Source organism: Panthera onca, chromosome D4 (genome assembly GCF_046562875.1).
Source record: "Panthera onca isolate mPanOnc1 chromosome D4, mPanOnc1 haplotype 2, whole genome shotgun sequence".
Taxonomy (NCBI): Eukaryota; Metazoa; Chordata; class Mammalia; order Carnivora; family Felidae; genus Panthera; species Panthera onca.
Window position 1 is genome coordinate 14,829,410 of NC_138351.1, and position 24,977 is coordinate 14,854,386.

Sequence of the window (24,977 nt, forward strand, 5' to 3'; positions counted from 1 at the left end):
ATGTGGGAAGCTACCTGCTAGTGTCGCCCTCCCTCTTCCCCTGCAGTCATGCGGTCGAAAAGAGAGCCAGCCAACCAAGCTGGCATCCCAATTTGCACCTGTGCCTCTGTTTCCTGCCTCAGCCATTCTGGAAAATCAGATACAGGCTTTGGTAAACTATCTCATGTTCTATTTTAAACTAGGCTACCACAGAGTCAGCCCACGGACGTGAATGAGAGAGGCATGAGCCACTTCCCAGTCGTGGCCGCCTGTGGAAGCGGCGAGCGAGATGGTCTGAGACTCAATCTCCACGTACCAAGGTCATTTTGGAACTGGCAAGATGGTGGAGGGAGAGGTACGTAACCTTACTGTCCTGTGTACTAACGGTACAGGGGTCACTGATGAAACTACTAAGAAAACAAACGATTCCTGTGGGCCACTGTACTGCAAACAATGATTTCTCAGTCTTCTTTGCAGTCTTCATAAAAACTTTCCGACAGTTTTTATCCATATTTGCTTTATACCACCCCAGGACTCCTCTTCTTCCCCATCCTTTTATCCTGTTTCCCCAAAAGAATAAGCCCCAGACAAGTAGAATACCAGGCAGAACTCAAATCACTTCATAGATTATCACAATGAACTTCCCCAAATCCTCTGGTTCCTATGAAACTCTACCATCCTCAGTCCCGCGCTATCATTTTAAGACACTGTCCCTTTCGAGATATCACTTGAATGTCAAAAATACCCCTGGTCACATGGGATCTCTGTTCTCACCTTGAACTCAACGGGACAGCGTGCATGGAATGAGGAGTCTCTTTTGCATGTATTTCTCCTCCCAGCTGTAAAGACTCGTACGAACACTTGGTTCGTGTGTTTGTCTCTGGGGATGCGCTACCCCTCTTGCTCCTGTCGTGGTCACCACATAGGTACCGTAAGAACATACTTACGTGTGGACCAAACTTCACGAGGGAGATGTTATTCCTGGGAGTTATCTGCCAGGGGTTCTTCACAAGGAAGCCGATAGCACTGGTGTACCTATCTGGAGTTGGCACATATTTTTTGAAAGTGCACCTGGTTAGATGAATGGGCCCGTCATAAATCTGAAAGCCTCTAATTGGGAACGTCCTGTTGAAATACAAGATTGTGTTTAATGTGCATGGGCCCATCCCTGCACCGGCACGTCACTTACAAGTTTGTTTTATAAACACTGTTGAATATCTCATACACGCTAAGCACAATTCTAGGATACAGCGGTACCATGACAAAATCCCCGAGCAAAACGGTGGAAAAAGGCAAACAGAAAAACAAGGATAATTTCAGGCAGTGAGTGTTGTGCAGGCAGAGACACGGTAATACAATAGGTTGGGTAGAAGAGAGACGCTGTTTTGGACAGAACGGAGGCCTCTCTGAAGAGGTGATTTTTGCTTCCTTGAATCAACTCAGTCAAGACCTTTTGTTTGGGAACTCCTATACTTCGGTTTTGGTTCCAAAATCTCTGGCAGGAGAATAAAAGACCAATCTGTGCTTTCACAGAGAGAACCTCCTTTCAAGCCACTAAATGATAGTAATAAGATGAAATGATACACTTAAAAGCATAAAAGTGTAAATCCTCAAGGCTTACTATGTCAAAGGGGTTGGCTGGATTGAGAAATTTGGTTTATTCATTTTCCTCCTTTCTGTTCAAACACAAACTCCTTAACCTACTAATCATATATCATTAATTATAATTAAGGTACAAAACCCATAATATTCTGGATCCCTTAGGTTTCTCCCCCTGTTAAATTCTTTAACGGCACTGCAGAGGATTCCTACAGCAACATCAGTTTACAACTTGGCAGTGTTTTACAGTAAAAACATACATGCCAGCAAGAAAATGAAGTAGCCTGCTTAAAAATCTATGCACCTTGATGAACGTCTAAGGATATATCCCAAAATGGCTCTCTCTCATAGAAAAAGTTGTAAAGATACAGTAAAATAAACACTGCATCCACTGACCAAGGAGGACTCTTTGTTTTAGAAAATCTTACTTCATGAAGAAGCGATAAGAATTTTGAAACAAATCTGAAGGCCACATCGAATCAAAATTTTGTACACCTGAAACTAACATAATATTGTATGTCAACTATACTTCAATTAAAAAAGAAAAATGGAGGGGGTGGCACCTGGGTGGCTCAGTCGATTGAGCGTCCAACTCTTGATTTTGGCTTCGCTCATGATCTCACAGTTGTGAGATCGAGTTCCATGGCGGGCTCCACGCTGGTGGTGGGGCCTGCTTAAGATTCTCTCTGCCCCTCTCCTTCCTTTGCCCCCTCCCCCACTCATAAGTGTGCGCTCTCTCTCAAAAAAGAAAAAGAAAAAGAGAGAGAGAGAAAAAAGAAAAACACTAGAGGCCAATGTCAAGTGAAAAGAATGGAACTGGGCACCATCATACTGTAGCCAAACGCTAGCCGATATACAGCTATTTTTCGTTACACATTAGAAGAGACAGCTACAGCCCAATCTTGACAGGCACATCACAGCGATGAAGGCAGACTAACAGGGTTTGAATCCCACCTCAGCTACTTTTAGTAAGCTCCTCATTTATAAAGCAGGATAATGACAGTACCTACCTCACTGGGCTTTGCGAGGATTAAGTGAAGAATAAAGTATTTAGAACGGGGCCTGACACATGGCAAGCACTTAATAAACGTTAGCTATTAAAAATCCACGAAGTTTCTTCCCTCATGGCTTCCACAGTCTGACTAACAGGAGGGCTACACAGAGCGTAGCTTATAAGGGCATTCAGGATTTCCCAACAACAAGCAAAGGGGGAGTGGAACCAAGCTCACTCTTTGCCAGAGGCTAGTAAAAGCCCTTTTGCCAACACTCACCGCGCTGCCCCTCAAAGTGAGCAGTCTGTGTGGCCCATCCCCCTGACCCATCCTAGCCCAATGCCTACAGTGTATAACTTTAAGGGAACTGATGCTTGATGAATTCTGGCAGCGGGTCCAACATAAGACCTTCAGAACATGAGTTGTTCTCTGTTTTTCTCACAAGTAAAATGAGGACAATTCCAAACTGGGTCTCAGAACCGAGGTATGGGTTAATTACTTACTAGTTCCCTAAAAGCTCTAAAGTATCTTTCTGGTGCTAAGTACTATTTTAATGACTCTGTGATTATTTTGACAGAAAACATGCCAAAAGTCTACTCTGTACAGCTGAAACACTGGTAATTACACAGCCGTGGTTCGGTTTTGAGTCAGCTTTGGCATCTATCAACTCTTATTTTCTAGGACTTTTTTCAATAAGTTATTTCCTTTTTCCAGTGGCTATTTCTGCAAACCCACCTCACAAATTGAGGCAAGAGTGACCTAACGTCATAGTTTACAGTTTGGCCACTTTCTGTGGCTCAAGAAAGAAGAAAACAAAAAAGTCAGCAGCTTATATAAGGCCTTAAGCAAGAAATGAAAAACAAGATAGTTTCCTTCGTTAATTAATAATGAAATCTAAAGTGCTTGATAGTTAATGCTCCAAAATTCCAGAGTCTACCCAGCTGTAATAGTAATGATATAATAATAATAATAATAATAATAGTAATAATAATAAGATAAGGTGGGAAAAACCATCACAGAGGGAACCAATGCACCCAGGATTATTGCAGAAACTTCCGATAAGGGTTAGGTTTTCATTTATTGTTCAAATTTAACAGTCTACTGCTAAAGCAATGCTTACCTGTTCCTAGGTAGGGTCCGAGGCTTCTGGTCTATTCCTCCAGTGCCTACATATTTGTTCTGACCACCCTGAAAGCCATAATTCCTGCTCTCCCCAACAAAGAGAGATTCGGATACCTCCTGGCTGGAACCTTCATCACTGGGGAAGCTTCCATCACTGTTAAAATGAGAATAACCGTTACCTCCCACCTCCAGGAAATTTAAATTGGCCCTCAAATCCAGACACGCCATAACTTAAAAGCTAAAAATTTGCAAAACAGATAGGAGCTTTTTCTAATGCATATTATCAAGTCATCAAAAAGTCCTTCTAAGCTGTGAACATATCTCGTATAAATTAATACATGGTTTGCACATGAAACAGGTGACATTTCATTTAACAGCAACAATTGATTATTTTAGTCTGCAACAACCGTATTGTACATGGAGGATGAACTTGCCCTGAGTTTAACAGTTAGATGACAGTCATATTTAAGACAGTACCCAAATAACTCTTGTCTGGAGAAAAATATGTAACATTAAAAGTTCGGTTCTTAAAGATCACTGCAAAATTAGACCAGGTTCTAAGAAAGAAAATATTTAAATATTTTTTTAATGTTTATTTATGTTTGAGAGGAGGTGGGGTGGGGAGATACAGAATCTCAAGCAGGCTCCAGGCTCTGAGCTGTCAGTGCAGAGCCCGATGCGGGGCTCAAACTCACCGGCTGTGAGATCATGACTGAGCTGAAGTCGGACACTTAACTTAACCGACTGAGCCACCCAGGTGCCCCTAAGAAAGAAGATATTTAATATGCTCCCAACTTTTCTTCCCTTCCTCTCAAGTGTTTTCTCCTAAGCAAAAAAATATGACAGGCCAATCCTTCTACAGAATTCCAGCTATATTAACCTATGACTTTGGTGCGAATTCAATTAATTAAGAAAAATGTATTTTGGCCCTCTAGTGGTATCAGGAAGTGGGTGCTGTTTTGTTTGTTTTTTCAACTGCCAACGTAATGATAGAACAATCCATGTGTGATCAAACCCACCCCTCCCCCGAAACACACACACACACACACACAAAACCAGGGCCGTTTTACCTTACAGCTTTGAAATAATCAGATAAGTATTTTAAAAACAATTACAAACCTGGCAAAGGTCAGTCCTATTCCATTATCTGCAAATCTATGAGAAAAGAGAATAAAAGAACATTTAATTTATCACCTCATGTAAGAGATAATTTCTCTCAATATTTAATTTTTGGGAAAATCCAGGAGGTTCCAATAATGTTTACTCCCCAAGACCACAAGAAAATGTTTCACTTCCCAATAACTTAAAGCACACACTCCACAGTGAAGGTAGCGTTGCTGATTACCGGCCACATGACCTTGGGTAAGGCATTCGCCTTGACTCTCTCTCAGTTTTCTCACCTAGAAGTTGAACCGAGAACATAACCTTCCTCAATGGATACTTGAGGGCATTGAACATACTAATTAATGCCAACCCTTTAGGACAGTGCCTGTACACAGTAACCAGCACACAAGTGTGAGCTATATTATTTTTATGACTATTTTTGAAAACAATTAGGTCATGGGATTCTCTTCCAATTTTTCAACATTAATACCCAAGCTATTTCTACAGATTTAATACAAAACTAATTTTTTGCATGATGAAAGTCAGAGGTGACAGTAAAATGCCAAGAAGCTAATGTCAGTGCCAGTCGGAAAAAAAACATGTTTTTCTAGACTCTTGAACACCAAATCTTAGCTCAACATACATCAGACTTCTAAAATTATGCAAACGGGAAAAAATTAAGATGCTTACTGCCTCAAGTCGTATTAAGCCATAAGTCAACAGACTTAGTAAGGTGGAATTCACGACTTGTATTTGTAATGGCAGTGGGAGAGCAACAGAAAAACTTCTGAGTTTCCAAAAGGAAGGGAAAAAAATCCAGGTAGTTTCAAAATCTTTATTTAGCTCTCTGACATAGACGATACTTGTTATATAAAGTTAAATCCGCAACTCCTGTTCAATCTCATCAAAAAACTCTCGTGTCACCAGATGAGTTCAATTCCAATAAAAGCAACAGAAAGAATGATTCCAAACATTTGCTGCCTATGAGCGCGAGCAAACACTTCCTCAGAGCTCACCCCGTCTGTTAGTAATAATAGTAATATGATTCCAGGGGTGCCCGCTGGCTCAGGTAGGAGAGCGGGTGACTCTTGATCTCGGGGTCGTGAGGTCCAGCCCCACATTGAGTGTAGAGATTACTAAACATAAATAAATTTTTAAAAATAATAATAATATAATTCCAGAAACTATCACTGTATTTTCAGCACACTGGGTTGTTTAAAATTGCCTTAAAAAAATAAACACATAGGTGCCATCAGATAATGACTTTGTAGAGAATACCTACGCTGAATTCTGAACGACAATGTCTCCCCCTCTGACCCAAGCTCCATTGTCATTATTTTTAAAAGAAATGAGCCTGTCAATTAAAGCAGCAACACGTGGCTTTTCAGGGTCCGCATCCTGATGAGGCCTAAACCTTGGAGTTTAAAAAAAAAAAGAAGAAAAAGGACTTTTTAAACAAGCATTGGAAATCATTTATTTTACAATTGTAAGCTTAAGTGTCAGAAGGCAGGATTTACATATGACCAAGACAAACAAAATCTTAATGAACAATTTACAACTTAATTATTTGTATTTCAGATACTGAAAAAAAATTACATTTATTTATAGAAGTTTCCCAAGAACTGCTTTCATATTTTCTTATTGTTTTAAAGCAACTTACATTATAGAAGAGGACACTACAGAACATTCTAAGCACTAAAACCATTTCAAAACAAATAAATAAACAAAAACCTCAGACTAGGAAATCTGGTATGTTTTCACAAATTCTTAACTACATGGCACTAATATAAACACACTGAATAAATTCATCAGGTATTTTAACATACATATATGCAAACTAGAGTATTATTTGAGTTGTGTGCTAGTGAGATGTTTTAGATACAGAGATAAAACTAGTTCAATATTTAAAATGCCTAAATTTAAAACAGAGTATATTTAATTAACTTGTTAATTACAAAGACTGAATTTTACTTCTTCTTTCTCTTCCTTCTACAACACTTACAAGGACCTTAATGAAAAGGTCAAAAAAATTGGTGTCAAACCACTATATAAATCAAATAAATAATTCTATAAAGCCACCTGGTTTTTAAATGTTTGTTTATTGAAAGAGAGAGAGAGAGAGAGAGAGAGAGAGAGAGAGAGAGAATCCTAAGCAGACTCCATGCTGTCAGCACAGAGGCCAACAAGGGGCTCAAACTCATGAACCATGAGATCATGACCTAAGCCGAAATCAAGAGCAGGACACTCAAGTGACGGAGCCACCCAAGCGTCCCAAGGCCACCTATTTTTTAAAAAAGATCATTTCTATCTTAATTTTTACAAAGCTGGGGGGTGGGGATGGGGGAGAAACAGCTAGATAATTTTCCAAAAACCAATTCAGCAGGCTGAGATTTTCAAACCATGCAGTCAGGAAATACCATTTGTACAAATGCCATTACCATAGTTGCTGGCACGGTAGATGCTATCATGGGAGAAGACGACATGCACAGAAAACAGCAAGTGAGAAGGTCCTTAGGCATGAGTGAGCTCGGCCAAGGAACAAACAAATTGGCTGGAGAGTAAGAAGCATGGGGCAGAGGACAGAGAAGTGAGCATATGCCAGGCAATGTGAGGGCCTAGGGAGAGCAGGACACAAGGCAGGTGATGGTCAAAGAGTACAAAGTTTTAGTTATACGATATAAATAAATTCTAGAGGTCTATCATACAGCACAGTGCCTTAGCTAATAATACTCTATTGTGCACTTAAAATTTGCTAAGCCAATAGATCTTAGGGTAAATGTTCTTACCACAAAACCATAAAAAATATTCTTAAATTTTTTTAATGATAACAATAAAGGAAGGTGAGAAAACTTTGGGAGATGATGGCTATGTATATGACCTTGATGGTGGTGATGGTTTCGTGGGTGTATACCTATCCCCAGACTCCCTGAGATGTATACATTAAATAGACACAGGTTTTTAGATGGTAGTCATACCTCAATAAAGCAGGTGGAGAGGGAGAGAGAGAGAGAGAGAGAGAGGGAGACGGACAGTCTTCAGAAACATGGAATCAAGGAAGTGATACAACTGATTTCACTTTTTTCTTATAAACTGGTCACTCACTGCTACTTGGTGAAAGGACTGTAGAGAATGGACCATAGGAGACCAGTCTGGAAGCTTTATACCTGTCCTTAGATTGTGTACATGACCCCTTACACTAAAGAGCTCTGACCTAATAGGTGAAATGTCTGACTCTGGGCCATCACCCACTCTCTGGTAATTGCGGTTGCTGCCAAACAGCTTTGCAGTCATTACACAGTATCAAGCAGATGGAAGAGTTCTGGAAAGAAGACTACACAATGTTCTACAAGAAAGTTAAAAAAAGAAAAAAAAGGATCCTAAAGTAACACTGATTCTATGCTGTAGCCATCTCACCTTTTCTGAAATTCCAATCCATATACATCAATTGTTGACTGCTTGCTTGGATACCCTTTATTTCTAACCTCTTTCCCACTTGATCTGTAGGCGATAGCTAACTTTCCCAATTTTTCACCATCCTCATTCACGAGCTTTCAGCACACTTTCCAACCTCCCTTAATTGGCCTTGGCCTTAAATACTACCTGGTTTCTGTGTTTTCATTCCCTTAGACGAAACGTCCCAATCTGACACCAAGAGCTTTCTTGGGTTACAATTTCCCTTCTTTGGATGCCTATAATTTCACATCTTGAAGACACACGAAAAGGCTCATCTGATTAACTGTTGAGTCAACTTTCCCTTTGTTGTATAGACTAAATATCTTCCGGATCCCATGAGCCTTATGTTTAATTCATGGGCTGGTTTATTACTCATTGTGTTAGTTGTTTTATCATTCTTACTCATGTCTGGACTGTACGAATGTACGTGGGCATATTCTACACATGAGTTTATACAAAATTAAATATATACTCCAACTGCCAAATGTCTTATTCATCTTCCATAATCAGTTCTTTCCAGTAACAACTTCTAAATGGAGTCTAATTCTCACTATGTATGCATTTATAAACTGGTAAGACAAATAATGAAGAGCAGAGGAAAAATTACCATTATCATAATATACACACATACCCAGTAAAGAACTTCTCAGGCCATTATGGATAAATTGTTTTACTGTCAAGCCTGATTAAAGCACCAATGAATTTCTGAAATATATTTTCTCATTCATCCATTCATACACATACACAATTTTTTAAGGCAGGGAAGAGAAAATCAATTGTGTTGTGTTTAAGCATTTTTCTGTTAATACTAAGCAAAGTACACATTACTAGTTCTACCAGTTAAAATAAACTCTTAAAAAGCAGCCGTGTCCTGTCAGCAAAGATTTCTTTGTTTTGCAAGTTAATATCCTCTTCTTGGTTCATAGTCCACTGTCATCTCTATGCTTCTTTTTCTTTTAAAGTTTATCTCCTATCTTCCCATTTCATATCTTGCTTAGCTATTAGGTGTCCAGTAACTTGTGTTTTATTTAAATAACGTCCAGAGTTTCCTGGTTTCTCAAATGTCATCTGATCATTGCTTTAAAATATTTCAGGCTCAACTTGACCTTTAAGTAGTCCTGATGAGTAATTTTACTAACTGTACTTTCTCCAGTTTTCTCCTGGCCTCGTGCCTTATTACTGTGTCGCAAAGATCTTGCCTCACACTTAAGTGGACTTACCAACCTACAGTGAGGATCCTATCTTATTCCCTTGTGAACAGTAGGACCTGGTGTCTTTTTCTTAAATATCTATCAAAAGAGCGTATTAAACCTAGCACCCTTTAGAAACTATAAGTTGGTGGGGTGCCTGGGTGGACCAGTCTGCTAAGTGTCCAACTTTAGCTCAGGTCATGATCTTGCAGTCTGTGAGTTTGAGCCCTGTGTCATTCTCTGTGCTGACAGCTCAGAGCCTGGAGCCTGCTTCAGATTCCGTCTGTCTGTCTGTCTCTCTCTCTCTCTGCCCCTTCCCCGCTTGCACTCTGTCTTTCTCAAAAATAAACAAACATTAAATTAAAATAATAATGATAATAATAATAATAATAAAGAAACTAAGTTGGTCAATCAACTTGAAGTATAGGAAAAAAACACGTACGCAGTTTCTGCTGAATAGGACTTTAAGTTGCCATCTTTTCCAGAAACTTTTATTTCCATTGGAGACATGTTATTTATTTTGGCTCTTATAGAGCACATAGAAGAACTCTGTTGAAATGTTCTCCCTATCCCAACCACATTTTGCGGTTACAAAGGGGGGCAACATAGAGCCCAGAGACGATGGGACTCTGAGACTACAAACAACTGAACCAAACTAGCTTGCTCATCAAGTTCAAGACCTTTCTCTGTGAAATACATTTCAATGCAATGTTCCATTTTGACCACTAACAATAAATTCGATAGGCCTTGGTTTTCAGGAATTACACCAAAATGTCTTAGCTTGTTTTTCAATGAATCATGTTCTATGTTAGGCCAAATGTAGACCCTGTTTTCAACACCTCTCTCTCCTTTTTCTTTCTCTTTCTGAATATCTCTCTAACATCAATTTACAATGGTGAAAAAAGGGGAAAGTATCAACTTCTCTGGCATCTCAATAATATTTTAAAACAAACAAACCAGCCACAGGACCTAGAACAGCAGGGGGAGAAAAAAAAAGTTTCCCCAAAGCCTTCCTACAAGCTTTGAAAACTTTAGTTTAAATGTGTTACTGGAGAACAGAGCACAATGACTTACAACTCAGGAAGTTTTGTTTTGGCAAGATAGGGCCAGAATGTGATGTAAAAGGATGGACCCTACCTTGCGCTGTTATCCAAACAGAGGTATTCTCTTGGGTCGGCCGCACTAGCATTGGTTGTTTTGACACCTTTGTCGATAAATAAGCCAGCCTGGAAAATATAATAAGGGACTGAAGTGAACATGAGTCCTAAGTTATATCTATATACTTCTCATGACTCATGAAAATTACTTGTAGCTTATCACATCCACCAAAGAGAAGGGAGAGGAGCGAAGAGCAAGGCAAAGGTTTTATGAAAACAACTACCTTTCTGGATATTTTTATAATTTTATGTATTCAGTCATTCAACAAATATTTACTTGGTGCCTACCTTGTGGGAGGCACCAAGTGTGATGCATTAACAAGGAAACCGTGGTCTTTGCTGTTGTTGGCATATCCAGTAGCAGGAAGACACGCAATTAAAGAAACAATTACCATCCTGTGTGATAAGCAGTGATGAAGTGAGTAGATGATGCTTTAGCAGCATGTAAGAAGAGGCACCAAATGAGACCTTCCTCATAGATGGGAGACAGAGGATTCAGGGAAGGTCTCCTCAAAGCAGTGACCTCCTAAAGCTGAACGATGAGGGATGGGGAGGACGGAACCACACAAAAGAATGGGTTGGAATGAAGGGTGGCGGGGCATAGGTGGGAAGCAGCTGAAAAACCCGGAGCAAAGTACTCAGGAAATCGTTGGTACAAAAAGTCTGGAAATGAGGGAGAGCAGGGCACATCTGAGAAGAGACTTAGATGGATGAACAGGAAATGTATGGAGGAGGGGAAAGCAAGGAAGAAGGCTGAAGAGAAACATATGGTGAACAACATAGAGTCAATGTGCTGGATTCCATTTAACGAGACTTTTAATAAAGGCAATGTAATTAACCGCACGTTAAGAATGAATGCTCTACCCACAGGATGGATAATGGATCAGAAAGGGAAAGGGGCAAAAAGAGAGATGAGAGATAAGAGATAAGGTAGGACATGACCCTGGTAATCCAGAAGAAAAACAAAGATGACAGAGACTTGGGCAGTAGTAATGGGGGAAAATGGATACGGTGAGAATTCTTTATGAGGTAGATACTGCTTAGCAATGAACAAAACGTCTAAGGGTGAGGGAGAGGGAGCGATAAAGGTTCATATCTTTCTGTTGGGGCAATCAGGTGGCCGGTGGTTTCATTCAGTGAGACAGAGATATGGGAATGGGTCTAGGGATACACATAAGGATTTTAGTTTTGAGCACATTTTAGTGATGTGTCCCTGAGACAGCCAAATGTCAGTTGGAAATCAGACATGACTGACCTGTGCCAGATGCAGATTCGGGTGTCATGAGCAACCAAAGCAAAAAGGTCAGTGTTGGTATATTTACAGCTTATCCAAAGATGACAGGTTACTGTCTGAGGACCCCAAGGGTTCTGTTTCCCTTGGCTGTAAAGTATCATTCTGGACAGTCAGTCCCAAATTAAACAATTTAAAACCTAATCATCCGCTCATTATTTAGATATGATATTCTTCTAATCAATAGAATAGATTACTACATGTACTTCTGGTATATGACATTAAAAGTTAATTAGAATAGGATGTTTTTTTATATCACTACCATTAGAAAATTTTGAGGATTTCCACTTTGAAATGGTACTCTCAATAATTACTGGGCTTAATCAACTACTCGGCTTCTGACCAAGGTTTTTTGCTCTCTCAAGTGTTTAAGTGATGCTAAGCTCTTTAAATTATAGCACACTTAGGTCTTTACAGGATCCTCTCAGCATCGTAAATGGGAAGTATTTGTTGAACTTTGACGTGGATCATATCAGGGTAAAGAATCTGGGCACTATATTACATAGTGAAAATACCCAAGTGCCTTGTAAGCACAACATGAGGCAAATACATTTATCACTTGAGGGTGGGAATAAATACTAAATATCATGAAAACCGGTGTTCCTAAATGGCTTTTGCTTTAGTTGATCTGTATCATTTTAAATTGGGCCAAATATCATAAACAGTATTTTACCACATAATTCATATGAAATGCCCAACAGGACATTCTACCAGCACTGTGAACTGAGAGAAGAAAGGAAGTATGCTTCTTAACCCACAGAAGCATATCATCTAATGTGTACATCCCTAATAGGTACTAACGATTGGAAAGAAGGTGAGAGGGAAAGAGGGAGGGAAGGAGTGAAGAGGGGAAGGTAGGAGTGAGGGAAGGGACAAGGACACAGGGATCAAGTCCATCATTGTAATTACTCAGATTGTATGCACATGCATGTGTTGGTATATATGCCTGGGTGTGTATAAATGGGATCCGGTATGTAATCCTGAATGTGTCTGCTTTCCTTTTTAAGAATTTTTCTTTAATGTTTATTTTTGAGACAGCGAGGGTGAAAGGGGGAGGAACAGAGAGGGAGACAGAGAATCTGAAGCAGGCTCTGCACTGCCAGTGCAAAGCCAGACGTGGGGCTTGAACCCAGCAACCACAAGATCATGACCTGAGCTAAAGTCAGACACTCAACTGACTGAGCCACCCAGGCGCCCCTGTGTCTGCTTTTTTAATCACAAATTACTTTTTGTGATGACAGGTTTTACCTAAAACTGACATTTCTCACTTGTATTTCTCAGCATTCCATCCTTCACCCTGTAAATCACATGAACTGATTTTGTTAAGGCCTAGGAACCTACCTTGAAACTTGAATGGACCCTGTTGTTATAAAATATACCCAACGGAGTGAGTTCTGGTTTTGCTAAGAGCTGCAATCCACTGGATTCTCCAGTAGGTTCCTTGTGGAATAAATACCATATTCCAGCATCCTGTAATTAAAAGGGTGAGATCATTAAAAGCCTTATTTTATAAAGCCACCCTATGAAATGGCTTCAATAGACTAAGTGCTTCAGAAACAAAAATGGATCTTTTTTAAAAAAATTTTCTTGAGTTTATTTATTTATTTTGAGAGTGAGAGAGACAGAGGCAGCGTGAGCAGGGGAAGGCAGAGAGAGAAAGAGAAAGAGAAAGAGAAAGAGAAAGAGAGAGAGAGAGAGAGAGAGAGAGAGAGAATCCCAAGCAGGCTCCACACTGTCAGTGCAGAGCCTGACATGGGGCTCAAACCCACAAAACCATGAGATCATGACCTGAGCCAAAACCAAAAGTTAGACACTTAACTGACTGAGCCACCCAGGCGCCCCAAAAATGAGACTTTTTAACACTAATTTTTCATTGTCTCAGGCTCAGAATGGACTATAAAAACTTGTGCACTCACCTAGCACTTTCAGAGCCATTATAATCATGTTTTTAAAAAACAAATTTACTTCTGCTTGCAGTGTTCGATAGAAATAACTGGCTGAGGCCAAAACTCATTTTCAAAACATAACTCTCCCATCGTTATCTACTTTAATAAGTTATGCAGAGTTAGAACCAAACAAGGCTGCCTGCCTTCCATGTGACCAGGACAGCACGGCCTTTTAGCAATATGAGGGTTTTTCTGTTTACCTCCAAACCTGATCAATAGATGAGTCATATTCATTAAACAACTATCCGCCAACACGCAGAGCTCACTGACTTCTTTCAAACAACTCCAATGCCCTTCCTGTCCCGAGGCAAATTTTTGCCAAAGGAAAAAAAAAAACCACCACACGCATGAATCAGGATGCTGTCTCAGTCTGGATCCTGTCTGTTCAATTTCAGTATTCCTGACCTCAACAGGAGCAGCAGAACAGTTTAAACATCTTTGATACTCAAAATGAGCTATAAAAGTCAAAATGAAATGATCTTAATCTCCATGACCATTTTTTTTATTTTACATTAAAAAATTTTTTTTAAGATTTATTTTTGAGAGACAGAGAATATGAGCAGGGGAGGGGCAGAGAGAGAGGGAGGGAGACACAGAATCTGAAACCGGCTCCAGGCTCTGAGCTGTCAGCACAGAGCCCGAGGAAAGGCTCAAATTCAGGGAACTGTGAGATCATGACCTGAGCCTAAGTCGGAAGCTTAATTGACTGAGCCACCCAGGTGCTTTTATTTTACATTTTAATTAAAAACCAGCCCAATGCTAAAAACAGCTTCACGTAGAAGAATGTGGATTGAATGGGATGTTCCAACGTAAACATACAGTCCCAAAGTATGCTACAGATTCAAATTCGGCAAATATTTGTTTAGAGCCCACTGTGTGCCAGGTGTACAGTAAGACTATTCTCAAAGAATTCAGAGTGTAAGTGGAAAGAGAGAACAAAAATATACATACTAGGTACTACATTACAATTAATTACAAAGCTCTGCAGGAGCACAGAGAGATGCACTGTGGAAAGCATATATACCTACACACAAAAATGAAGGTAACATTTAACATTTTTCCACGATAGAGGAACTACCCTGAAAAAATGTGTTTGCCACCTCTACTTTTGGGGGCACAAAACAGACCACAGAAGAAGATCTGGAGGCTCTATACCATGGCCTTAAAAGCGGAGGGTAGAAGCGAACCCTCCCAGGATGCAACGGGAGTCTGGGGAAGGGGCAACATGGGGGGTAGCTGCTGTTTCCTGTTAAACACTGTGGTGTCAAAACAGGTAAAGGGAGCTCTGTAAAAAGGCAGTGGAAACGTACAAGAAGAAAGAGTTTGATTTATTTTGGGAGGAAAACCCTTGCCAAAACATGAGCTTCGCCGGGACAGTTTTTCTAGAAAGAAAAGAAAGAACTCACAGAACGAAAAGGAAGAAGAACGAACACGGGGTGGAAAACAAGAGACCCGCTTCTTCGTTTCTCACACGAGCCCCAGGAAGGGCTTCTGGCAGCCTCACCTTACGCTTTTTCATCAACTATTTGCAACTTGTTTTCATCTTCACTGTTCACTTGAAACGTACCACAGGTCAGAAGATGATCTGGGGTTGAGGCTGCATATCAAACTTGCATCTTTACCCCTAGAACTCCCCCTTCTAATTAGGAACCCTCAACACAAACCCCGATAGATTGCTCAACAAACATCGGATGAAAAATGAATGAATGAATGAATGAAACCTGAAACGATTAAATGCCCAGGTCTCTACCCTGTCAAGTAAGAATTTTACATTTTATGTTTTTAAGGAAAATCGCAGAGGTCAATTCCACCATCACCCAGAGACGCCCGTGTTTTAGTTATCGGGAAGAAATACTTCCTTCAACTTATCTTTCACTTGGTCCTGGGAAACAATGCTAGGTATGTCTTTACATTTAATTATTTAATTTTAATAGTCACGATATGTAAATATGAATATTTAGGTGTTGGTGTAAAGCTATTTCTCTACTGTGGTTTTCAGCACAGATATAATCATGATAGTATAATGTCTTCAGGATTCACTTTTATATTATAAGCTAACAGTTTTAAATCACACTCAATTATGAATGTAAATTTCTCCAGCTTTCTTCAGGAATTATTTCTGCCATCCAAAAATAGTTCACTTATTGTCTTGAGTTATACTCGTGTGTGTGCGTGTCTCTGAAATAATTCAAGGCACATAGTAATATAAAGTACAGAGTTGGGTTGACCTGCTTTGCCAAGGAGATAAAACCCCTAAGTGTGGATGATCCCTGCATTTAACAAAAAGACATATCCTTTCACCAGAATGACTGCTGTCATAATGTTCTACATAATAATCCATTCCTATAAAGAAAAGCTAAGGCTTTCTTTGTTCATCAGAATTAAAAACTGAAATGATCAGGGGCGCCTGGGTGGCACAGTCAGTTAAGCTTCTCACTTCATCTGATCTCACCATTTGTGAGTTTGAGCCTCACATCGGGCTCTGTGCTGACACCTCAGAGCCTGGATCCTGCTTTCGGATTCTGGGTCTCCCTCTCTCTCTGCCCCTCCCCCACTGGTACTCTGTGTGACTCTCTCTCAATAATAAATAAACATAAAAAAAAAAGAAACTGAAACGATCAGTTACTCGGACACACATGACTTAAATAGAAGTCAGAAAGATTACAAATGATACACTAAAAATACACTCTGAAGGTACAATAAACCCACATATCAGCCCGCCTCTTTTCTTCCATTTGGCATCTGTCTTACCCCACTCATAAATACTAACTGGCATGAATGATTTGGAAGAAACAGAAGAACCATCAACTGTATTCTCCTTTCAACAAAACAGGCAGTAGCAGAAAACAAAGCCATGCTTGAGTTAGACAGTCACACGTTACATTACATCCATATAATATCCAAAATACTTATAAACACGAATACAAAACAGCTGAAAGCATCTAATATTACTTACCTGTGAGCCTGCAGCCGCATTACTAATCAGGTTATTGTTGGGATGAGCAATCCAGAAAGTCGAAACAGCCCTGCAAGGCATTTTTTAAAGTGATTTAAACATCAGTCAACGAAAAAATCCTGCCCGCTAAAAATGTCCTCCAAAACATCTTCTCCCCAGAGTCAAAGGCCTTGAGCACCACACCTGAGGTTTTCTCTCTGCCAGATACTCACATGCAGTCCGTGGCGGGCACAGGGACATAATTTCCAAACACTTTGTCTCGCATGGCAGTGCACATGGAATTATTCCTATCAGTGGGGAGGAGGGTGCCGGGTTTGGTGAGGAGTCCCAGATTGTGGAACAAAGTATTTCTCTGTTCAATACCATCTTCCAAAAAGAAACAATGACCCAGTGTGTCAAATCCAATTGTGTCTTTTATCTGCAGAAACACAAGTGTATCATGTCACTGGTAACATGAACGACTGCGGTGTTAGTGACGAGGCTATCTATGTAGCATGCTCAGTACAAACGCAAAGAGACGTTTTAATCTTCACCGGAGGGGCGAAGTCAACTGTCAGGCTTTATTGATCTCTTAAGAGAATAGAGGAAAACACCGGAATTCTCAGTACAAGCAGGATAGAGTAAGGGATGCGGGACAAGAGCCGACTTCTCTCAAACTGAGAAGTTGGGACAATGGAAGACAGTTAACGCTTCTGACAACACGCATCGACGTGATGAGAGGCTACGTACCAGCAGGCCATTTGTTCCGTGCACAGTGATGCACCTTGAGAAGCTGTGATGAATAGACAAGCCATCCACAAATGTCGCGTGTCTGTACCCTCCCTTGTGATCCACGTCCCCACACAGGTGAAAATGAACAGGATACCGCCCCAGATGCTGCTGACCCATGTGTCTCAGCTCCACATAGGACAGATGCACTGAAGTAAAATTTTTCCTTATCTATAAGACAAGATAACTGGAATCACACTGATAGGCTTTGGAATATTTTTTTTAAAAATTGTTTTTTACATTTATTTATCTTTGAGAAACAGCCTGAGGCAAAGCGTGAGCGGGGGAGGGGCAGAGAGAGAAGGAGACACAGAATCCGAAGCAGGCTCCAGGCTCTGAGCAAGCGGTCAGCACAGAGCCTGATGCGGGGCTCGGACCCACAAACTGTGAGATCATGACCTGAGCCAAAGTCGGACGCTCAACCGACTGAGCCACCCAGGCGCCCCTAGGCTTTGTAATATTAAGGTAGAAAAAAAAAAAAAAAAAAAAAAAAAAAATATATATATATATATATAGTTCTAATAGAAAATGTCTGAAGGAGAACACATATTAAAACTTTTCTTTCTTTGGCACCTTGCTTTCTAGGATCTCCAGTTACTAAGTTAGCAAGTGCTGCTGCTTCTTTTTTTGGTTTTGTTTTTTGTTTGTTTGTTTGTTTTAAGTAATCTCTATACCCAAAGTGGAACTCAAACTCTTGACCCTAAGGATCTGGAGTCACATGCTCTACTGACTAAGCCAGACACAAGTGCCAGCAAATGCTTCTTAACCAAGTGAATACTTTCAAGAGCCATAAAAATGGCCTCTCATAAGAATACAAAGACATGTAACCAGGAAAGCCACAGAAATGATTTGTCTATATAATATGTATTGATTTCTTCAAATATTTTGGTCATTTCCAGTCTTATCTTGTTCTTTGATTTCTATAAACTCCACCATAGTTTGATAGTTATTTGTAAATCCTTCTCAATGTTTTAGCACATAATATTATTTACTTCAATTCTTTTTAAAACTTTCTCTGGGACCCACAATTTGAGCATAAATTAAAAAAAAATTTTTTAATGTATGTTTATTTTTGAGAGAGAGAGAGAAAGAGAGAGAGAGAGAGAGAGAGAGAGAGAGAGAGTGAGAGAAAGAGCACAAGCCAGGGAGGGGCAGAGAGGAAGACACAGAATCTGAAGCAGGCTCCAGGTTCCAAGCTGTCAGCACAGAGCCCTACTCGGACTTTGAACGCAGGTCAGATCATGACCTGAGCTCATCCAACTGAGCCACCCAGGCACCCCAGAGCATAAATTTTTAAACACCGGATTTTTAATCATACTGTTAAAAATAAAAAAATAACACTGACCAACATTTCCTAAAACAGTGTGACAGAAATGTTGCTAACAACCATAACCTACTGAGTGTACAAAAGACAGATTTTAAAACACACGTAGCCAAAATGCAGCCCAGAAGGCCAATCAGCTAGTACACAGTGCAATGCTTATCATATAGTGAATGCTCAATACTTCTATATAAATAAAAATCTACATATAAAAGTATGTGTAGATTACTATTGCTTACCTTTTCATAATATCAAGGTATTTTTTTTAAGTTTATTTATTTATTTTGAGGGAGAGACAGCATGAGTGGGTGAGGGGGAGAGAGGGGGGGGAGGGGGGGGGAGAGAGAGAGAGAGAGAGAGAGAGAGAGAGAGAGAATCCCAAGCAGGCTCCATGCTATCATCGCAGACCCAATGTGTGGCTTAAACCCACAAACTGTGTGATTGTGACAAGCTAAAATCAAGAGTTGGATGCTTAACCGACTGAGCCACCCAGACGCCCTCATACATGGAGATTGCATGCTTGGATACCAAGACTCTTTGTTTTTTTTATCTCTATGTGGTTCTTCTCAGTGTAAATGGATTTAATTCTTCATGGGACAAAATGGTTTACGGCTCCAGATCAACTAAATGAAGATATAACTTTCTCTTTCAATTCTGAAAAATCTCCTCACTGTCACTAAATAAAGAAAACACAATTCCTTTTTAATATCCATATAGATCTCATCCCCAAACTTGAAACTTTCGGGGTGCTTGGGTGGGTCAGTTGGTGAAGTGTCTGACTTGGGCTCAGGTCATGATCTCGCGGTTTGTGAATTTAAGCCCCACATCGGACTCTGTGCTGACAGCTCGGAGCCTGGAGCTGGCTTCAGATTCTGTGTCTCCCCCTCTCTCTGCCCCTCCCCAACTCATGCTCTGTCTCTGTCTTTCTCTCTAAAAAAAAAAAAAAAAGAAAAATTCAAAAAAATTCAAAACTTGGAAGTTTTTTCAAACATGTATTTAGCAAGCAAGGAGCTCCTTAAATCTTTTTGCCTACCATGACATGTCCCCCAAAGGTGTCATAATCAAAGAACTGGCACTGGTTTCCAGCGTAGCATGAGTCTTCCATTTCTCCTCGGATCACAACATTCCGGGTGAGAATTCCGACCTCTGCTCTCATGTCTACACCATCAGTGATCTCACCCATGTGCAGGAACTGAGGGGCTTCTGGTTGATGTGGAAAAGAGACAAAAAATATTAAAAAAAAAAAAAAAAGAAAACAGGAAACATATCAAAAAGACAGTCCTCTAACCACAGAATATAAGGAAGCAAGGCTTTTAAAGATCCTCAGTGTCAAAACCACACAGAGACAAGGAGCTTAATCCTCTCCTGGATGGCACCAATATTCTGGAATCTACCTAAGTATCCACCCCCTCTCTCTTTCTTTCATTCTCTCTGGTTCCTGCCCATATGCTCTAGTTCTAATCCCTTGAGGACACATGAAGAATGAAATGCATAGTGAATCCAGATTAAAAGGAATGGTTTTGTAGATGTTGATAATGGGGTCTCAAGTTGTTTTTGCTTTTACTTCAAAGCTAAAGTAACATCCATTTAAACATTAGCAGTACAAACATTACCAAGATTTTATAACATTTCATAAAATAAAATATCTTATTTTAATATTGATAAGCATTCTTTTAAATGTCCACCTTTATTGGAAGTCTAGAAACCCTTTAATAATGAGCTTTTCTCTGATGTTTTTATTACATAAACTCAGGAAGGAAAAATACAAATAAATCAAGCAGTTAAGATCGTAGGAGATTCATTATCATGTAGACTTGTTAACAAGAGTGGGAATTTCCAAACAAAATTAATGCCAGATGGTATCATAGTTTTTTGGGTTTTGTTTTCCGCTTATGCTCTATAGTGTCAAGAAGGAAAAGTACAACACTGAGTGAAGCAGAGACCAAGTCCCAAGTGAGCCAATCATCCTATTTTTTTTTAAAGCAAACCACAAAGCTCTAAATTACCCATGAGTGTGTGCCTATTAAATAGGTACTGTAAGCTCTCTTGTTTTATATCATAATTGTATATAATCTTGAGTACAGAAGGAAAATGATGTAAATAAGTGAAATGAATAATAAATTCCATAATTAAGGAAACACACGAACAAGCTTTGCCTATTACCTGCCTCAGGATAAGTGGCTGGTAAATGTCAGCCCCTCTTCCTAAATATGGCTTACAATACGGATCTCACTGCATATTCCTTTCATTCAAAAAACATTAGTCAAGACTGTGATTTAAAAAATGTAGTGTACGAAAATACCTTTTTGGTTCTATTTTAAGTATTAGTGAAATGTTTTTGTTTTTGTTTTGCCAAGAAAGTAGGCACTCAAAAATCATGAGATTTTTTAAAAATTTTCTTTTTTTTTTTTTTTTAATTTTTTTTTTTTTCAACATTTTTTATTTATTTTTGGGACAGAGAGAGACAGAGCATGAACGGGGGAGGGGCAGAGAGAGAGGGAGACACAGAATCGGAAACAGGCTCCAGGCTCCGAGCCATCAGCCCAGAGCCTGACGCGGGGCTCGAACTCACGGACCGCGAGATCGTGACCTGGCTGAAGTCGGACGCTTAACCGACTGCGCCACCCAGGCGCCCCTAAAAATTTTCTTTTAATGTTTATTTTAGAGAGAGACAGAGCACAAGCAGGGGAGGGGCAAAGAGAGAGGGAGATAACAGAATGTGAAGCAGGCTCCAGGCTCTGAGCTGTCAGCACAGAGCCCGACGTGGGGCTCCAACCCACGAACTGCGAGATCATGACCTGAGCCGAAGTCCGAAGTTCAACCAACTGAGCCACTCAGGTGCCCCATGAGATTAGTTTTTTTAATTAAGAAGAGAAAGACTTCTATTTAAATATGAATCAGTTGATAATTGGCATTATTATTATTTGATAGCAGAAAATTAACAAGAAGTTGGATATGATCTTGGAGAAAAAAAAAACAATCCATGTAGTTGCTATATATATACATATACATATAAATATAAATATATCTATAATTTTTTTTTAACAAAGAAATAGCACAAAATACTAATTTGCCTGCAACACTACTGTTCAATGAGTACTATACTTTTTATCTAACATCCTCTGGGATCTAGTGTTCAAAGCACCCCACTGCTAAGATCTTCGATATCAAGATGATGATGGTGATGGTGATAATGCCTTGGGATGGGAGTAGTGGAAGGGGACCCGGGAATGCAAAGCCAAGAGAAGAGCGTTTGCCAAGAAGCATTCTAAGCAGTCGGATACCTTTGACTTTGACCTGGAAACGGCTGCACTCTGGACAGGGGAGAAGAGTGAACTCCTCTGCTTGGTACATAGAATAGTCCGTGCTTGCAACCACAATCTGGTCTCCAGGTTTCCAGCTACTAACATCATCCAGCAGATGAAGCTTCACTCCATCCACAACCTCCACCCGGAAACCTGAAAGAGAAACACCTAAAGGAAAAAGCAAGGAAGAAAATAATACATCATAGGCATTTTTTTCCCCTAAAATCAATTTTCTCACTGATTCACATCAAAAGTTAAGACAGACACAAGTCAGTATGATTTCACCAGTGCTAACCATGTGCCAGTCATTCCGCAGATACTACTAATAAAAAGATGAACATGTACATCCCTGACTTCCAGGGTAGAGAGCCCCAGCACCCCGAACCATGATGAGACAGAAAATGTCATGTTTCAATACCATTTCTTTTATAATTTTGAAGAAGCCTCTCGATCCCCAGATCTTTTGCTATACTTCAACTCAGTGCTGAAACTGGGGTGTCTGGGTGGCTCAGTCGGTTAAGCGCCCACCTCTTGGTTTCAGCTCAGGTCATGATCTCGCAGTTCACGAGTTTGAGCCCAGCGTCGGGCTTTGTGCTGACAGCTCAGAGCCTGGAGCCTGCTTGGGATTCAGTGTCTCTCTCTCTCTCTGCTCCTCTCCTGCTCACACACACTCTCTCTCTCTCCCAAAAAATAAACATTAAAAAAAAAGAATAAAAGCTTGCCTCTGGCAATCTCTCTTTTCTGTGCCTTTGCTCAAGCTTCATTCTTCAGTTACAGCGTCCTTCCACTCTTAATTCACCAACCAAGATACTATCCATCTTACAAAAGTCATGCAGATCTTTTTCTTTTTTTTTTCTTTAAGTTTAAGTAACCTCCACCCAACGTGGGGCTCGAACTCACAACCCAAGATCAAGAGCCACAAGCTCAACCGACTGAGCCAGTCAGGTGCCCCAAGATCAGACTAATCTTTAAAGACTTCCCAAACATCCTTGCTGGAAGCAACCTCTTTTTCCAGTATCCTTATTCTAGTGCTCCCTCTGGTGTTATCCATACCTTTCCAATGGAAGAATAGCTCCCTTCTTTGGAAGCTACATCTGTGAAGGCAGCAGAGTCCGTCCACCTGTGTATTCACTCCTCTTGCAAACTCAAAGATTTTTGCTGAAGGGATGAACATTCCCACTATGACCTGCAATGTCCCCCAGAGGTCACATGATAGATCCCCTGTCCAACTTGGCTCCTTCCCTGTGACTATATCAACTATGCAGTCTACACAACCCAGGGACTACTAATCACTGATCTCTCCTAATACCTCCTTTTAAAACTCAAAGTTGATTCCCAATTATGCAGACAAAACCTGAAAAGTTGATCCAACATCTTAACTTACTCTTTTACATGCAACCAAGTATAGAAGCATTTCCTGGCTCTAAAGCATCTGTGATAAAATCTGCCACAAACCAAAGGTCGATTTAATGCAAATGTATACACACTAGATGCAAGCCACTTCATGTGACTGGTGGAGAAGGAAAAACAGCGCATCGCAAAGGTATCTGTGCACTCGTATCTGTACTCCACAACCATCCTTCCAGTTAACCACAACACTATTCGGGGGCTACTTTAAGATACTGACACCATGGGTCAATGACAGGAGTGAAGAAACACATTTATTTACTCAAGTTAGAGGAATCAAAAAGAGGGACATTCGGGCAGGGCACAAGGAATACTACAGACATCCTTACAATCTTGAGCCAGCTCTCCTGATACAACCTGGCCGTAACAAGTCTTAGATTCTGTTCCTTGAGATGCCAACATACCATGCATTTGTTTTTGCAAAGTACCAAAATAAAAGTACCTTAAAAAATGTAAAGTAGCTTTCTTTTTTATGTGTTTCTTGCATCCAGATACTAAAGCCTATAAAGTAATTTGGTCTAAATAAAAATAGTAATAATGACTCTAATAACAACAGCCGATAGTCGCTGGGACTTCACTCGCATAATAAATTTTATTTATTGGGGCGCCTGGGTGGCTCAGTTGGTTAAGCATCTGACTTTAGCTTGGGTCAAGATCTCGTGGTCTGTGAGTTCGAGCCCTGGATCATGCTCTGTGCTGACAGCTCAGAGCCTGGAGCCTGCTTAGGATTCTGTGTCTCCCTCTCTCTGTCCCTCCCCCATCACACTCTGTTTCTCTCTCTCAAAAATAAATAAACATTTAAAAAATTATTTAAAAAAAAACCTTTCATCAAAACAACTTTGAGAGGGGTAGCTGGCTGACTCAGTCAATACAGCATGCAACTCCTGATCAGAGTCATGAGTTCAAGCCCACATTGGGCATAGAGCCTACTTGAAAAAAATTAAAAATAAAAATAAACAACTTTGAGAGGCAGAAACCATTTTGTGTACTAAAGATGAAGAAATCTGAAAGAAGTCAGGGAGTCTGGAGAACAGCTAAAAAAATGGTACAGCCCACAAATGAATGCTCATTTAACTCCAGAGTCCAGTTTCCTAACTTCTTTATTATTCTGCCTTTCCAAGAATCCCAACAGGCAGGGTAAACACAAAGACAATCAAGAAGCTCAACAACAATGATTATCACTGACCAAATTTTCAGATTTTACCCCCAAAAATTTATCTAAAAAACAACTAAGAAACATTAATTTTTTTCACACAAAATTTTAAAAAATGCTTTCTAAAAAAGAGGACTGTTAGACAAATCCATTTCAACTTAAAAGATCATTAGAATTTGTTTTTAAAGAAAAAAGTCAGAAAGTTAGATGGGAAAGATCTGCATTATTCAATAA

At 40.0% G+C, this 24,977-nt stretch overlaps 1 protein-coding gene across 2 annotated transcripts in view; it reads right to left on the reverse strand.

The window, feature by feature from the left end:
• CEMIP2 (cell migration inducing hyaluronidase 2) overlaps window positions 1-24,977 on the reverse strand; it is an 85,613-nt gene that overhangs the window by 25,433 nt on the left and 35,203 nt on the right. For both annotated transcript variants that reach the window (XM_060610078.3, XM_060610077.3), the window contains exons 6-16: window positions 22,163-22,351; window positions 19,912-20,081; window positions 17,519-17,728; window positions 17,002-17,207; window positions 16,790-16,859; window positions 13,229-13,357; window positions 10,577-10,665; window positions 6,079-6,210; window positions 4,812-4,847; window positions 3,691-3,846; window positions 927-1,104 (exon numbers count right to left, since the gene is read on the reverse strand). In XM_060610078.3, coding sequence (XP_060466061.1) covers window positions 927-1,104; window positions 3,691-3,846; window positions 4,812-4,847; window positions 6,079-6,210; window positions 10,577-10,665; window positions 13,229-13,357; window positions 16,790-16,859; window positions 17,002-17,207; window positions 17,519-17,728; window positions 19,912-20,081; window positions 22,163-22,351 — 1,565 coding nt within the window. The remainder of the gene's footprint in view (window positions 1-926; window positions 1,105-3,690; window positions 3,847-4,811; window positions 4,848-6,078; window positions 6,211-10,576; window positions 10,666-13,228; window positions 13,358-16,789; window positions 16,860-17,001; window positions 17,208-17,518; window positions 17,729-19,911; window positions 20,082-22,162; window positions 22,352-24,977) is intronic.